The 17,827-nt window shown below is 31.0% G+C and overlaps 2 protein-coding genes across 2 annotated transcripts; one reads left to right on the top strand and one right to left on the bottom strand.

Moving 5' to 3' along the window:
* Positions 1-6,817: 6,817 nt before the first annotated feature.
* LOC118035502 (putative methyltransferase At1g22800, mitochondrial) lies at positions 6,818-11,158 on the top strand. The gene is made up of 11 exons (XM_035041088.2): positions 6,818-7,044; positions 7,181-7,261; positions 7,464-7,542; positions 7,939-8,086; positions 8,181-8,250; positions 8,800-8,864; positions 8,961-9,039; positions 9,571-9,658; positions 9,861-9,925; positions 10,025-10,114; positions 10,575-11,158. Exons 1-11 carry the CDS (start codon positions 6,856-6,858, stop codon positions 10,686-10,688), a joined length of 1,068 nt encoding a protein of 355 aa, XP_034896979.1. The 5' UTR covers positions 6,818-6,855; the 3' UTR covers positions 10,689-11,158.
* Positions 11,159-12,024: 866 nt separating this feature from the next.
* On the bottom strand, positions 12,025-13,965 carry LOC118035503 (cytochrome c). The gene is made up of 3 exons (XM_035041089.2): positions 13,690-13,965; positions 12,900-13,033; positions 12,025-12,376 (listed from the first exon to the last, which is right to left on the bottom strand). Exons 1-3 carry the CDS (start codon positions 13,799-13,801, stop codon positions 12,281-12,283), a joined length of 342 nt encoding a protein of 113 aa, XP_034896980.1. The 5' UTR covers positions 13,802-13,965; the 3' UTR covers positions 12,025-12,280.
* Between the last annotated feature and the right edge of the window lie 3,862 nt (positions 13,966-17,827).

Below are 17,827 nucleotides of genomic sequence, written 5' to 3'. Positions count from 1 at the left end.
TAAAATTAAAAAGATATACAGTAACAATAACCTTCTATAAGGCTTAAACTTCAGTAACAATAAATTTAACAATACCACTTGTATTTTTTCTTGATTTATTTACACAAAATGAGCATAAAATATTTAAGATAAATAATGTTAAATTGCAAAATATTTTATAAGGGTGATAGTGATAGAGAACCATAACCTTTTATTTTTCTAGTTTTAGGTGAAAAATATGAAATACATGAAGTAAAAACATTTAAGCAATAAAACAATAAAAGTTCAAAAGACTGAGAGTAACAAGTGAAATTTGAAAATAACGATGGTATTTTTCCTTGTTTTATTTATATTAAAATAAGCATAAGATATTTTAGATAAACAATATTAGATTGCTAAATATTTTATAATGGTGATATGGAACTATGACCTGTATTTTTCTTATTTTAGTTGAAAAAAATAAAATACATGAAGAAGAAATCTTAAACAATAAAAAAAAAAAAGTTCAGGAGACAGAGTAACAGATAAAATTTGACAATAATGCTTGTATTTTTCCTTATTTTATTTATATAAAATGAGCATAAGATATTTCAGATAAATAATGCTAGATCGCTAAATATTTTATAAGAGTGATAGGAAATCCCTATGATCCGCATTTTCCTTATTTTAGTTGAAAAAAAAAAATACATGAAAAAAAAACACTTAAACAATAAAACAATAAGAGTTCAAAAGATAAAGAGTAATAGATGAAATTTGATAGTAACGCTAGTATTTTTCCTTGTTTTATTTATATAAAATAAGTACAAGATATTTCAGATAAATAGTGTTAGATTGTTAAATATTTTATAAGAGTGACAGGAAACCCCATAACTTGCCATTTTCTTTTTTTTAGTTGAAAAAAAAAAAAAACACATGAAGAAGAAACCCTTAAACAATAAAATAGAAATTGTTCTAAAGACTGATAGTGAAGGATGAAATTTGACAATAACACTTTTATTTTTCCTTGTTTTAGTTACACAAAACGAGAATAAGATATTTCAGATAAATAGTGCTAGATTACTAAATATTTTATAAGATTGTCAGGGAAGCCCATAACTTTCATTTTCCTTGTTTTAGTTGAAAAACATGAAGCAGAAACTCTTAAACAATAAAATAGTAAAAGTTCAAAAGACAAAGAGTAATAGATGAAATTTGATAGTAACGCTTGTATTTTTTGTTCTTTTAGTTAGATAAAACGAGCAAAAAATATTTCAAATAAACTATTTTAGATTGCTAAATATTTTAAATGGGTGATAAGGAACCCAATAACCAGTCATTTTCCTAGTTTTAGTTGGAAAAAATAATGTACATGAAGTAGAAACCATTAAACAATAAAAAAGTAACAGTTTAAAAGATAGACAATAATACTTATATTTTTTCTTGTTTTAGTTACAAAAAATAAGCATAAAATATTTTCAGATAAACAATGCTAGATTGTTAAAAATTTTATAAGAGTGACAAGGAACCCCATAACCTGTTATTTTCTTTGTTTTGGTTGAAAAAAATGAAATACATGAAGTAGAAACCCATACATATTAAAATAGTAACAATTCAAAACATATACATTAATGAATGAAATTTGACAGTAACACTTATATTTTTACTTGTTTTAGTTACACAAAATGAGCATAAGATATTTCAGATAAACAGTACTAAATTGTTAAAAAAAATTAAAGGTGACAGGGAACCTAATAACCTGTCATTTTCCTTGTTTTAATTGAAAAAAATAAAATGCATGAAGTAGAAACTCAAACAATAAACAGTAAGAATTCAAAAGACATAGAGTAACATATGAAATTTGACAGTAACACTGGTATTTTTCCTTGTTTTATTTATAAAAAATGATTATAAAATATTTTGGATAAACAATGCTAAATTGCTAAATATTTTATAAGGGTGATAGGGAACCCTATACCATGTATTTTTCTTGTTTTAGTTGAAAAAAATAAAATACATGAAATATAAACTCTTATATAATAAAACAATAACAATTCAAAAGACAGACAAGAACGGATGAAATTTGATAGTAATGCTTTTATTTTTCCTTGTTTTAGTTACACAAAATGAGCATAAGATATTTTAGATAAACAGTGCTAGCTTGCTAAATATGTTATAAGGGTGACATGAAAACCCTATGACCTGCCATTTTCCTTGTTTTAGTTGAAAAAAAAAAATACCTGAGTTCCTTGAAAATGCCCACGCTTATTTTTATTCTTTTTATCTTCAATTATAAGAAAATTAGGATTTAAAAAAAAAAAGGTTTTAACATGGGGGGATTATTATTATACACAAGTCATAACCGATGTTAGTGTGTTTAGTGCATCTAGATGATGAGTTCATGACAAGGCCTCCTTTAGTGTTTATTATTTAGTGGCTTCTTTGGAAACGTCCACCCTACTTTCTCTGTTAGTTTTTATTCTTTTTTATCCTTAATTTTTCAAAAATTATTTGACACATTAAGCTCATGTCAGTCCCGACCAACATGCGTTTTATGAGCTTGGATCATCCAGTTTATATTGTGCACATTGGTCTTGAATATGTTCCCTAAGTTCCTTGAAAATGTCCACATTTATTTTTATTCTTTTTATCTTTAATTATATGAAAATTATGATTTAGTAAATAAAAAAATCAAACAAGGGGATTGATATTACACACAAGTCATAGCCGATGTTAGTGTGTTTAGTGCATCTACACAATGAGTTCATGACAGGGCCTCCTTTAGTGTTTATTGTTTTGTGATTTCTTTGGAAACGTCCAACCTATTTTATATTTTAGTTTTTATTCTTTTCTATCCTAAATTTTACAAAAGTTATTTGACACAATAAGTTAATGTAAGTCTCGACCAACAGGCGTTTCATGAGCCTGGATTGTCCGATTTATATCGTGTGCACTAGTCTTGAATATGTTTCCTCAATTCCTTGAAAATGTCTGTGCTTATTTTTTTTCTTTTTACCTTTAATTATATGAAAATTAGGATTTAATAAAAAAAAAAATTTTGAACACAAGGGGATTGCTATTACATGAAAGTTATAGTTGATGATCCAAGCTCATGAAACGCTCACATGAGCTTATTGTGTAAAATAATTTTTCGAACATTGAGGATAGAAAAGAATAAAAAGTAATAGAGAAAGTAGGGTATATGTTTTAGAAGAAATCACTAAACAAGAAACACTATAGTAGGCTATTGTTTTTGAGAAAGTAGTGTTTTATTATTTAATGATTTCTTTGGAAACACACATTGTTTTAGAGAAAGTAATGTTTATTGTTTAGTGATTTCTTTGGAAACCTACACTCTACTTTCTTTATGACATTTTATTCTTTTCGATCGTCAATGTTAGAAAACTTATTTTACACAAAGAGCTCATGCGGGAGTTTCATGAGACTAGATCATCTGGCGGATGTCGTGCACACTGATCTTGAATATGTCCCTGAGTTCCTTGGAAATGTCCACGCTTATTTTTTATTCCTTATCTTCAATTATATGAAAATTAGGATTTAATAAAAACAAAATTAAATGTAGGGGGGATTTCTATTACTCGCAAGTCATAGCTGATGTTGGTGTGTTTAATGCATCTACGTAATAAGTTCATGGCAGAGCCTACTTTTGTGTTTATTCATTATTGATTTCTTTGGAAACGTACACCCTACTATCTCTGTTACTTTTTATTCTTTTGTATCCTTAATGTTAGAAAAATTATTTTACATCGTGAGCTCATGCGGGCGTTTTATAAGCTTGGATCATCTAGCGGAAGTCGTGCGCATTAGTCTTGAATATGTTCCCTAAGTTCCTTGAAAATGTCCAAGCTTATTTTTATTCTTTTTAACTTCAATTATATGAAAATTAGTATTTAATAAAAAAAAATAAACACAAGGGGATTGCTATTATATGCAGGTCTTAGTCGATGTTAGTGTGTTTTGTGTATTTACACAATGAGTTCATGACAAGGTTTCTTTTAGTGTTAATTGTTTAGTGATTTAATTGGAAATGTTCACCCTACTTTCTTTGTTTTTTTTTTCTTTTCTATCCTCAAGTTTAGAAAATGTATTTCACACAATGAGCTCATATGGGCATTTCATGAGACTGGATCATCCGACGATGTAGTGTGCCCTAGTCTTGAATATATTCCTTAAGTTCTTTACAAATGTCCACGCTTATTTTTATTCTTTCTATCTTCAATAATATTAGAATTAGGATTTTTTTTAAAAAATTAAATAGAGGGGGATTCCTATTACACGCAAGTCGTAACCAATATCAGTGTGTTTAGTGCATCTACATAATGAGTTCATAACAAAGCTTACTTTGAAAATGTTCCCTGAGTTTTTTAGAAATGTCCACGCTTATTTTTATTTGTTTTATCTTCAATTATATGAAAATTAGGATTTAATAATAAAAAATTCAAACACAAGGGGGGATTGCTATTATACGGAAGTTGGAGCCGATATTAGTGTGTTTAATACATCTACACAATGTTTTCATTGCAGGGCATCCTTTAGTGTTTATTGTTTATTGAATTCTTTTGAAACAAACACCCTACTTTCTCCGTTACCTTTTGTTCTTTTTTATCCTCAATGTTATAAAATTATTTTACACAATGAGCTCATACGGGTATTTCATGAGCCTGGATTATCCAGCGGAAGTCGTGCACACTTGTCTTGAATATGTTCCCTTAGTTCCTTGGAAATGTCGACGCTTATTTTTATTCTTTTTATCTGTAATTATATGAAAATTAGGATTTAATAAAAAAAACTCGAACACAGGTAGATTTCTATTACATGCAAGTCGTAGTCGATGTTAGTGTGTTTAGTGCATTTACATAATTAGTTCATGGTAGTCTACTTTACTATTTAATGTTTTGTGATTTTTTTTTTGCAAACATACACCCTACTTTATTTGTTAGTTTTTATTCTTTTCTATCCTTAATGTTAGAAAAATTATTTTACACCATGAGCTTATGCGGGCATTTCATGAGCTTGGATCATCTAGCGCTCTGGTCTTAAATATGTTCCTTAAGTTCCTTGGAATTGTCCACTCTTATTTTTATTCCTTTTATCTTCAATTATATGAAAATTAGGATTTTAAAAAAAATCAAACGTAGGGGGATAGCTATTTCATGCAAGTCGTAGCTGATGTTAGTGTGTTTAGTGCATCTACCCAATGAGATTATGGTAGGGCCTCTTTTAATGTTTATTGTTTAGTGAGTTATTTGGAATGTTCACCCTACTTTCTCTGTTAGTTTTTGTTCTTTTCTATAGTAATTTTTATAGAAATTATTTTACACAATAAGCTCATGTCAATCCCGACCCACGGGTATTTCATAAGCCTGGATCTTCTGGCGAATGTCATGCGCACTGGTCTTGAATATGTTCCTTGGAAATGTCCACTCTTGATTTTTATTATTTTTATCTTTAATTATATGAAAATTAGGATTTAATTAGAAAAAATCAAATACAGGGAAATTGCTATTACATGCAAGTCATAGCCGATGTCAGTGTGTTTTGTGCATATACACAATGGGTTCATGGCATCGCCTCCTTTGGTGTTGATTGTTTAGTGATTTCTTTGGAAACGTACACCTATTTTCTGTGTTACTTTTTATTCTTTTCTATCCTTGATGTTAGCAAAATCATTTGACACAATAAGCTCATGCAGGCGTTTCATGAGCCTAGATCATTTGGCGGATATCGTGCGCACTATTCTTGAGTATGTTCCCTGAGTTCTTTGAAAATGTCCACTCTTATTTTTATTAGTTTTATCTTTAATTATATGAAAATTAGGATTTTTTTTTTAAATTCAAACAAAAAATGGATTGCTATTTCATGCAAGTCGTAACCGATGTTAGTGTATTTAGTTCATCTACACAATGAGTTCATGGTAGGGCCTTCTTTGTTGTTTATTGTTTAGTGATTTCTTTGGAAACATCCACCATACTTTCTTTGTTAGTCTTTATTCTTTCTATTCTAAATTTTACAAAAATTATTTTACACAATGAGCTCATGTCAGTCTCGACCAATGGGCGTTTCATGAGCATGAATCATTCAACATATATCATGCGCACTGGTCTTGAATATGTTTCTTGAGTTTTCGAAAATGTTCATGTTTATTTTTTTATTCCTTTTACCTTCAATTTTATCCATTTGTTGGTTCAGTAGACCAAAATTATGCATACTCTCGTGGCAGCACCAATATATTAAGAGTTTGGGAATTCAAATGAAACATTTGAAAATTGACAAATTCATTTAAATTCTCAAATTTTTTTTAATTACATGGGTGTCTGGTCTAACTTACATGCATCTCGACTAATTCTACGTGCCTTGAAGTTAACGACCATGTAAGTCTCCAGTGATCCTTGAATTGTGAGACTCGAACTGGTGACTTTTAAGAAGAATTCTTAGTCTTATATATTGTTGATAGCTAGTAAAACAGAACCAAGTTAGATTATGTGATGTTGTGATAACAATTATTTTTTAAAATAATTTTTTATATGAAAAATATATATATTTTTTTAAAAATTTAATTTTGACCTCAATAAATTAGAACAATCCAAAAACAATAAAAAATTTAATTTTTTTTAAAACATTTTTTTAAAATTATAGAATGAGCACTTAATAGATTTACCCAAGATTATTTACAACCAAATTTTATTGGGAAGTTGAGGATAATAATCAAGATTATTTTTTTGAATTATAAATATATCAAAATAATATATATATATATATATAATTTATTTTTAATATTAATATATCAAATAATATAAAAAAATAAATTAATCAGATTTTATTGAGGTTTTTAAAGCTTTCTAGAGTCCAAACACATTAGCTTCTGAAACTTTAAAGAAAATGAGAGGCACCCTGTCTATGTGTCAGAGGACTTCACAGTTGCTACTTAGAGGAAGAAGAAGAGCAACAAAAGAGACCTACACTTTCATCCCCTCAATTTCTTATTGCACAAACATTGACAATAACACCATCGATGGGCCACAAAGTCCAAGGGTCAAGATTTTCGATCGGGAACTCAAACGAAAACAGGTAAAAATCCAGTCTTTCTCTGTAGATTTATGATTTGAACATTTTGATATCTTTGTTTTTGTGTTTTTTGCTTGATTTCAAATTCGATATTGTATATCTGCTTCTGGGTATTGGTCCAATTGTGGGGTGGCTGCAGCGTGACCGAGCTGCGTGGTTGATGAGGCCAAGTGATCCTTTTGTGGATGCTGTTGCTGACAATTTGTTGGATCGCCTGGAGGTAGTAACTAGTTACCTTCTCGTCTACTGTTGTTTTTAAGTATGTTTAGAATGCTGTAGTATTAAGAAATGAGAGGTTTTAATTTTTGTGAAGTTGCATTTTCTAGTAGTGGTGAGTTTGAGAAGTTTAAATTTTGAAGTTTGATGAGTTTTGCTTAGTTCCAGATTGTTGATTCCGTTTGTTGTGTGTTTGTGTTTTGTAGGATTGCAAGAAAACATTCCCTACCGCGTTGTGCTTAGGGGGTTCTTCGGAAGCTGTCAGACGTTTGCTACGTGGTCGTGGTGAGAATCGATTTTAAGACTTTTTCTGCTAGTTATGTGTTTCAATAACTATAGAAGTTAAATTGAAAAATTTTAAGGTTGTATTTCAAAATTTTTGAGACATGGGTGTTCAGCACTAACTGTTAGATTGAGTGATCATGAATTAAGAGGTTCAAAAGAGGGAGGGATTCAGCTGAATGGAAGTCTAATCATGTGACATTATTTATCAGAGATTTTGGCAGGTGATAAGACAATACTTGAAACACGTTTTTGATACCACAAAATGGTATTTGAAAATGAGCATACACGTAGGAAAAGCTGTTATTCTTTCTCTAGTCATTTTCCTTCATTAGGCATGATCTTGTAAATTATATCATAAATATTAAACTTTAATCTTGTAGCCACTTTAAATGCCAGGCTCCATTGAAAAGCTTATCATGATGGACACTTCAAATGACATGGTTCAATTATGCAAGGATGCTGATGCTGCTCAACAAGATTCAAATCAGAATATTGAAACGTCCTTTGTGGTGGGAGATGAGGAGTTTCTACCTATAAAAGAAAGGTCTGTAAGTGGATTTCATCTATTTGGTTCTTGTGAAAACTAGTCATCAGGAAGAACTGGTTTTAAATGTTATGTTTTGTATTTGACTATGAAGTTCGGTAGATTTGGTTATCAGTTGCTTGGGACTCCATTGGACAAACGATCTTCCAGGAGCCATGATACAGGTATGCACTTCTTTATTATGAATTTCTTTGAGCGTTGGCATCTTTGTCATACATGATATCCTCCAGAATTTGTAAATGCATGCGACATTAGGGGATGGAAACCATTAGAATTATTGAAAATAATGGGAAACCCCAGGAGAAAAAACTACACGGATGAAGCATACATGTTTGCTATGCAGATAGCAAGATATAGAAGTGCTTTCTATGCGCTACTCTGAAAGTTATCTTCAATTTAATTATAACTCGAAAAACTTTTTTATTTATTTATTCTGAAGCATAAGAGAATAATCTTTTGATAAATCAAGATATAAGACTGTAAAATAAGACCAAAGCTGTACTTCATCAGCACATAATTTGACACTGTTAATGAAAGTACAATGGATGTCTACAACAACCACACACAGACCAGTAGACGTCTAAACCTTATTGCTCTTCTCTTTATAGTTGTTTTTGGTTCTTATCGTCATGAAATCTCTCTAATCAATTTGTTTGAAATCCTGATGTGGTCATGTCTATGACACTTGTCCATTTCATTGGTTTTCATGACAGTGTAAACTAGCATTGAAGCCGGATGGCCTATTTTTAGCAGCTATTTTGGGTGGAGAAACCTTGAAGTTGTCTCTTCTTCTTTTTTATATTTTGATTTAAAATAAACAGTATGTTAACCCATAAGTTTGCTTGCTGATTTTTCTGCTTGCTGACATGTGTAGGGAGCTGAGAATAGCATGCACTGTGGCTCAAATGGAGCGTGAAGGAGGCATTAGTCCTCGCATATCACCTCTGGCACAAGTATGTATGTTGCCACTTGGTAATTACCATTCATGAACTTTCGTGAACTTTTTGAGATAAGGGTAAATATTATTAGAGAATAATATAAATTATATCCTGAAACTTCACCTAACAACTTAAGTTTTTAGGTTAAATTGGTTATTTGACATGGTATAGAACCTTTATGACCAAGCGATCATGAATTCGAATCTCACTATCCTCATTTATTTGATAAAAATTAAACACAAGTTAATGTAAGTTTGTGAAGGTTTCAAGTCAAAAGAGCTTTCACATAAGTAGGTGTGTTAGAGAATAATATAAATTGTATCTTGGAATCTCATCTAACAACTTAAGTTTTTAGGTTGAATTAGTTTTTTGACACATATATCCATAAAAAACATGAATTAAACCCATGGTTGTATTGCATACCTATATTGGCATTCAACCTGATTTTAAATATCTGGTTCTGATGTACTTATAAGGCGTACTTGAGAGGGAAACATCTACCCCCAAATGGTATCATTAAGCCAACTTATTTTTTGTACCATTCAGGTCCGTGATGCAGGGAATCTTTTAACCAGGGCAGGCTTCACCCTTCCTGGAGTTGATGTTGACGAATATGTAGTTAGGTATAGCAATGGTGAGAAAATCTCTCAACATATTAGCTTGTAGTTTTACTAGTCAAGCATTCTTGATGATTTATGCTAGAACTAACATGTCTCTTGTTTAACTGCATGGAATATTAATTTTAGTTTTAACACAATGGTTTTTCATTTGAATAAATTCTCCACCTCTAGTCATTGTTATAATGGGCTTATTCATTCTTGTTAACTGTGGTATAGCTCTGGAGCTGATAGAGCATTTGCGCGCAATGGGCGAAACTAATGCTCTTCTGCAAAGGAACAATGTAAGACCTGTAACAATTGAAGTTTTCCTTGTGTGTGGTAAAATTGGATTCAATCATCAAATCTAATTGGAAATTATTTTTGTTTGTGAATGAAACCAGGTTCTAAAGAGAGAAACAGCCCTTGCTACTGCAGCAATTTATGATTCAATGTTTGCTGCAGAAGATGGCACCATTCCCGCAACATTCCAGGTGAGATTGTGGAACACCTGAGAATGTTTATGTGATTGGAGAAAGAATATATCCATGTTGCTAAGAAACAATAAGCCTTGTTTCTGCTATCTTACGCTGCTAAGAAAACTACAATGAAAAATGCTTCATGCAATGCTAATTAGTTCAGACCAGAGTTCAAATTCTTTTTCAATAATATATTAGCAAGATATTCATTTTCTATAATATATTAGCAAGATATTCAAATAAACAACAGTCTTTTCTGTTAACCTGTATGCTCAGAGAAAGAATTGCATGAAATCATAGGCTCACTGCCTCCTTCTATCCCTCGAAAAGAAAATCTCCATGTAAACTTTCGAGCTTTTTGCTGATATTTGAGAGGGATCTCCTTTTTTACTCATTTAAACCCAGATCCTTGTTCCCAATTGACTGAGGTATGATGTTTTTCATAATTACTTGGTCACTGCTTTTGGACTTGTAGGTTATATTCATGACGGGGTGGAGGGAGCACCCTTCCCAGCAGAAGGCCAAAAGGAGGGGGTCTGCTACCATATCATTCGATGACATCCAAAAGCAATTTAGCAGTGATAGTTGACACCATCACGTTCCTCAAGACCAGCCGGTAGCAAATTTGGAAGTGAGATGCTTTCCCTCTCTCAGCACCTTGTTCTGATTCATACATATATAGCATAATGACTTAAGATCAGCAATGAGCGAGGCTAGTGCCCTTGAGGGATAAACTGAAATCGTTGCACAAGTCTTTACATAACCTGCAGTTTTATGTCAATCATCTGAATAATCACCTTTTCAATTTGTTGACCATCTCATAACGTTGTCTCATAATCTGGAATAAAGTTACATGTTCCTTTTTCAGTGTGCTACAAGGTAAGCCCATTTGTAGAGTGCTCAAACTTGCCTGCTTCCTGTTACTGCAAGTTGAGTTGTTGACCATACTTGATTGATGGAATTGAAGCTTTGGCACCAAGATTCTCCCCAAAGTCAAGGCCAACCTTGTTTATTTTGGCCTAGATAAGTAAACCCAGAAAAAAAAAAAAATGAAAAAAAGGAACTTCTGTGTAATCATTCTCGATTTGCCCAAAACTATTAGCTATTGCCTGCATGCCAACAAAGAACCACTGCCAATATACCAGCCATAATTGCCGTAGAGGCCACCATGAGAGGAAGAGCAACTGGCTAATGCTAGCCGACGAAGAAATCATGGCTGAATTCCCAATCCATTCTTGGTCGTTTTTAACCCGTAGCACACTCCATTGCTTGACAAAAGGGATGAGAAAGAGAAACCATCATTTAGAAGCATTTTTCGGAATCGTATTCGTCTTATGATTGTAGTTTTACTTGTACACCATGAAAAACTAGCCAATTTTTCATTTAACTTGATAATTGCCCACTGTTACCATCATTTCCATCCTCTTAAGTTCAAAAGGCCAACGGATCTGACGCATACAAGAGGATAATTTACTCCGATTATTCCTTGCCATCACGGCTGAAGCAGAGAACAATTCCAGTTCACTTGGTCCAATGACAACTAGCATTTCCTGGAAAAAGTCGCTAATACGAGCCCACTTGATCACATTTTGCATCCCAATTGTCAATGACAATATCAAGCATAATAGCAGAGCTGTATTTGCTCAAAGCACACTACAGTATTAGATAGCTATATCTATCACTGAGGAACTCTCACCACAAGCCAGATTAATCAGGACAGGGCCAATTCAAAAGGTAAGGTGGAGGCGACCATTATTCTTTCAGATGATTTTATCCAACTCAAAGATTGAAATGCTCATTTGCCTGCTACAGGTGCCAATACACCATCATTTTGCATTTTATTAAAATGGAAGTTACCATGAACCTGCTATGCATCGGAGTAGGCTCAAGACAAGCAATAGCAACTATGGAACTGTTCATGCAAATTTTGATATCACAAAGTATCAAACCACAAATTATCATTAGCAAACTGTTTATTGGTAATCCACCAAACATTTGCAAAATTGATAAGCTAAATGAATTGAATGTTGAGCTTGCCAATTATGGCAACTGTTCTGAAAAGAAATGACTAGCAATGTTCATTGTATATGATAGTCTGCTTTATTGGTAAAAAATATTATCTGCTCTGTGAGAAGCAATCTCCAATAACTGGAAAATGGGGAGGCCAAAAGTGTGAAATGATTAAGACGCAGTGGACTGCTTCAAGTATGCAATGAGATCAGCGCGCTCCTGTGGCTTCTTCAATCCAGGGAAAACCATCTTTGTTCCAGGGATGTACTGCATAAACAAATGTCATTTGGGTCAGCAGTGAAGATTAAAAAAAAAAACAAGTATAACAGGCACACATGCAAGTGTACATGCACACGAGTTCTTCCACAGTATCTCAGAAAGTGAGATGATTCATACCAAAAAGGCTATCTTATCACATTGAAATGAAATGTGAAAATTCGTTTCACACCAAACATTTAAATTTTGAACCTTGTTAGGATTAATATCATCGATGATGGAGTTGCTTTCCTTGATTGTCAGACCTCACTTTCACAGTAAAGCCTGAACATTATTTTCTACTTGCTCCATGTATTGGATGTCCTTCCTAATTACTAGACTTCACATAATGTCCTGTATGTTATTCTTTGGGGACCTGAAGTTGGCAGAAACTTAATAGAAAGTGACTAAGCTCAACTATAATGATGGAAATATCACAAACATCAATATATAAACGGTACATACTTAACCAGTACAAGATGCACTGCAAATGCAACAAAAATATCAAGTCATATGCTCTACAGTTGATTAGTACCTTCTTGGGGTTGAGCAAGTAATCATACAAAGTGTTCTCCTCCCACGTAACAGCCTTGTTCTTGTTAGCAGCAGAGTATGAGTACCCAGTAGTTGTTCCTGACTGCCTTCCAAAGAGGCCATTCAGATTGGGTCCTGAAAAATTCCAAAAACCAAAGCAAATTAAAACATTGAGCATGATAACAAATCATAAATTTATTTTTACACAATCTGAGAAGCAATTAATTATCTAATATGTTCGCTCAATAAAATACCAGATCCCAAATCCCACTAATCATCCTAATCTAAAATGTAAATTCCATCCAGACCACTCGATTAAGAAAACAGATTAAACCCATAAATATTCTCTCTTTGCTTAATGAACCCAGCTTCCACCTCTCGCAAAAATCACAGTTTTCTTACCAAAACCTTAAACCCATAATAAATTTTTATTTGCATACTGAAATCAATTTCCAAACCCAGCTTCCAGTTCTAAAAGAAAATCACAATTTTTCTTGCAAAAACCTTAAACCCATCAAGAATGGAGAAAAAACTCCACAGTTCTGTCCAAAGAACTCCAGAAGAAATACAAGAACAAAATCACACGACAAGAAAAAAAGAACTCTTAAAAGAATTGACCACCTAAATAGATTAGATCTACAAATGATTCGAACTAAAAACATAACAACAACAACAGAGAATCAAAGCAAACTCAACCTCAAAATGATCAGATCTTCTAAACAATACACAACAAGATTAACTGTAATAAAAAGAAAGAGAAGGAGAGAGGGATAAGGGGGTGATAAAATTACCTTGCTTGTGACCGGCACCTTTGTCGACGGTATGACACTGAGCACACTTAGTCCTAAAGATCTTCTCTCCGGCTTTAGAATCGCCAGGTGGTGCTTCTGCGAACGACGCCATTTCTTCTGGTTCTGCTAGTACAAGAGGACGGAGGGGGGATGGGGGGGGGGGAGTTTGTGGGATCTGATTTATAGAAAGCAAGGAGAGAGTTCTTAGGGTTTTTGCTTTGCGAACTATTCCTCTAAAGGAAAAATAGAAAAGAAAAAAGAATATTCGAGAGCAAACGAGGAAAAGGTGGCATGACAGCCACGCACCGCTTGAAATCAAGGAAAAAAGTTCATGCGCTAGTTGTCACGTGGTGGCTTTTTAAGGTTTACTAGTTGTGTCTTTTTTGTTTTTTAATTATACTTTTCATTAAACTAATATTATAATTTTACTAAAAAAAGAATTAAATTTTTTCACGTTATTTAATCAAACACTTCATTTTGCACTGCAAAATCAACATTTTAATTTAAATGAGTCTATCGCTAGGAGTGGAAACACTCAGTTCAATAGTCCAAATATTAACAGCCAATTATCACATGCTTAGAGGAAGAGTTCTATTTTTTCAAGCACTAATGATTCCTTGGACAGTTTAGTCATCATTGACACTATTCAAACTACATCAAGTAAATCATTAGAAATGAGTCAATTACTACATCTAGGACAAAGAAACTCAAATATATATTTAATGAGTTTATTCGAAGTATCTAAGCTAATATAAAGTTTAAGAAAAACTATTTCTTTAACAGGTAATAAGATTTTAGTCAATCTAATCTATATATAAGAGGGATCCGATTAATCTATTTTATAGAATACTTAGTTCTGGTATCTATAAATCTTATTTGATTTTATATTTTTTATGGATTTCAAGCTATGAGAAGATTTTTTATTATGTGTTGAAACATGGAAGGCTAAGGAAGAATTAATTTTTTTTATTTGTTTGGGATTTTAAGGGGTGAAAACAACATCTATTTGGTCAATAAGTTTTTCATGTAAATACATATTTATTATTAATCAAGGTTTAATTTATCTTTAATATTCATACAATATTAGATTAATGAATCTAATGTTTGATTTATGAATCTAGAGTAAAGATAAAATTCCTGAAACAAAAATATTTTGCAAAGAAAATTATAAAATTGTTATAATTATAAGATTTTTATTGCATTAAAGCAGTCGTAGAGACTGATACATATCATATTATTTCATTTATGAAAGGAGGCAATTATTCTCATAAGTTGAGGTATAAGAGATACCTAGAATTAATATTTAGGTGCTTGTCATAAAACATGTACACTTAATTATCCTGTATGAGAATTTCATATAAGAGATCATCTATATCTATAGAAAAGCTCATGTGATGGTTGTGTAAGTGATCCTTAAACTTGAGATTATTAAGTTATTTTATATAGAGAATGTTATGCTTTGGTCCGATTACATGTTATCTTAATAATGGTAACAAAAGGTTAGACATTGTATATAACATAAACTATATGAAGGTACTTAAGTGATAAAGAGATGATTCATCACTCTGGATGAATTAGGGAAAATGTTTTATATGTTCTCAAATAGCATTGACTGAGAAATCCTTAGTCAAGTTGGAATGAGATTTAAAAAAAGTTTCAATTTTTATTTAAGCAATCAATGACTATTATATAGAGAACAAACATGATTTAATATAATAGACATATTTTATGCTTTAATTTTAAATTAGAACATTATTGATTAAAGGATATTAATTACATTGAGAAAATAATCACTGGAAGGTTAAGTCAAACCAGTAATGATTTTTTTAATATTTGAGGGATCATGACACGTTGTTAGATGATGCATCTAATCTTGAAATATAAATTAATCAATTATTGAATTAATAATAAATTAAATTATTAAATTTATTTAATTATAATTATAACTTATACTTGGACTAACATATTAGGAACATAATAGGTCACACACATTAAGAGCTATTATTAGAAATTAAATTGTGATGATTTAATGAAATATGACTTGATTAAAATATATTTTAAAAATTAAGGACTAGAATGTAATTAGTACTGAGATTATATTTCTAGACCTAGAAAAATAAAATAATGACTTGATTGAGTTAATTTCTAAAATTACCCTAAATTAATATAAGGATATTATTCAAGGGGCAAAATGATATTTTGTCAATTTATAAGGTTTTTTAAATTTTCCTATAAATAATAAGTTGTGCCTCTTCTTTTTTTTAGTGGTTGTTTGTTAGATAAAAAAACTATGTAGGTCATATAATAGAGAGCTAACATTCTATACATAACAATTTCTTTCTCCTAAATAGGAATTTATGAGATTTTTTATTGGTGGTTTGTGTGAATTACCGTTGAAGGCCAGATAATTGAACGGCTTGAGGTGTGCGATAACCCAATATTAAGTCAAACCACTAATAATTTTTTTAATATTTGAGGGATCATGACACGTTGTTAGATGATGCATCTAATCTTGAAATATAAATTAATCAATTATTGAATTGATAATAAATTAAATTATTAAATTTATTTAATTCTATTTAATTATAATTATAACTTATACTTGGGCCAACATATTAGGAACATAATAGGTCACACACATTAAGAACTATTATCAGAAATTAATCTGTGATGATTTAATTAAAATATGACTTGATTAAAATATATTTTAAAAATTAAGGACTAGAATATAATTAATAATGAGATTATATTTCTAGACCTAGAAAAATAAAATAATGACTTGATTGAGTTAATTTCTAAAATTACCCTGAATAAATATAAGGATATTATTCAAGGGGAAAAATGATATTTTGTCAATTTATAAGGTTTTTAAAATTTTTCCTATAAATAATAAGTTGTGCCTCTTATTTTTTTAGTAGTTGTTTGTTAGATAAAAAAAACTATATAGGTTATAGAATAGAGAGTTAACACTCTATACATAACAATTTCTTTCTCCTAAATAGGGATTTATGAGATTTTTTATTAGTGGTTCGTGTGAATTACCGTTGGAGGCCGGATAATTGAACGACTTGAGGTGTGTGATAACCAAACATTTACAGAATAATTCAAAGTCAAAGAAGGTTAGATTTTCAGGTAATAAATCCATAAATAACTTTAGATCTGTCTAATAGGATCATAGAGACTCTCAAATAATTTTTATTTCATTAATTCCATTGCACATATAATATTTGGGAACCCAGTAGTGGTATCAGAGCTTTCATTAGAACAATTAGGGTTGTTAATCATATGTTTAATTTTTTTTTGCATTAATTATAAATTAATTTTATGTGTAAGAAAATAATTTTTTTCTTCCAAAAGAGGTCAAATTTTTCTCTTAATGATTTTTTGAAATAATAAAACTCTAATTGATTACTATTTTGGTTAGATTAGATCTAGTAGAATTTCAGGTCTGGCTGTAATCTGGATTTATGACAAAATTCCAGTTACTCAAAAGAAAAGGGGTTCAAACGCTTCTAGTGGCAGCACTAGCCCCTAGCACTACTTCTACCCAAGGAAACAATGCACCTGATAGGGCTACCACCCCGAGCTAGAGTGCACTCTGGCAACGACGACGACAACAACTGCAAGATGAAGAAAAAGACTAAATTTTGGTTTCTAGGATTGGGGATTACCTTTGTTCCATTTTTAATTTTAAGTATTAGGCTTTTAAGTTTACATATTGTGAATATGACTCTAAAACTTTATGCTTAATTATAATTTAAGGTCTCAAGGCAAATTATGAATTTAAGCTTATAAATAAAATTTAGATTTTATACCCTAAATTAAATTAATTATAGAATTAATTTTCCTAACTAGATCATGAATGAATTAAATTGTTTATTTTTTTTTAGTTTATAATATCCTAATGAGATTAGGATTTATTTAATTAAATGGTTTAACTAAATTTTAGAAAAATAGTTTTTCTAATTTAATGAAAGTTTTTTAAGCCAGGAAAAAAATAGTTTGGGAAATTATCAAATTGGATTTGGATTGAACATTTCTAAGTGTTATAAATATTATTTTAAATTGCACATAAAACCAATAATTAGAGTAACTTGAAATGTATTTTGAATTATGCATATTAAAATGTTTTACACAC

Source organism: Populus alba, chromosome 13 (assembly GCF_005239225.2).
Source record: "Populus alba chromosome 13, ASM523922v2, whole genome shotgun sequence".
In the NCBI taxonomy this organism is placed as follows: domain Eukaryota; kingdom Viridiplantae; phylum Streptophyta; class Magnoliopsida; order Malpighiales; family Salicaceae; genus Populus; species Populus alba.
The sequence above is the reverse complement of the archived record's forward strand: the minus strand, read 5'-3'. Positions and strand labels throughout refer to the sequence as shown.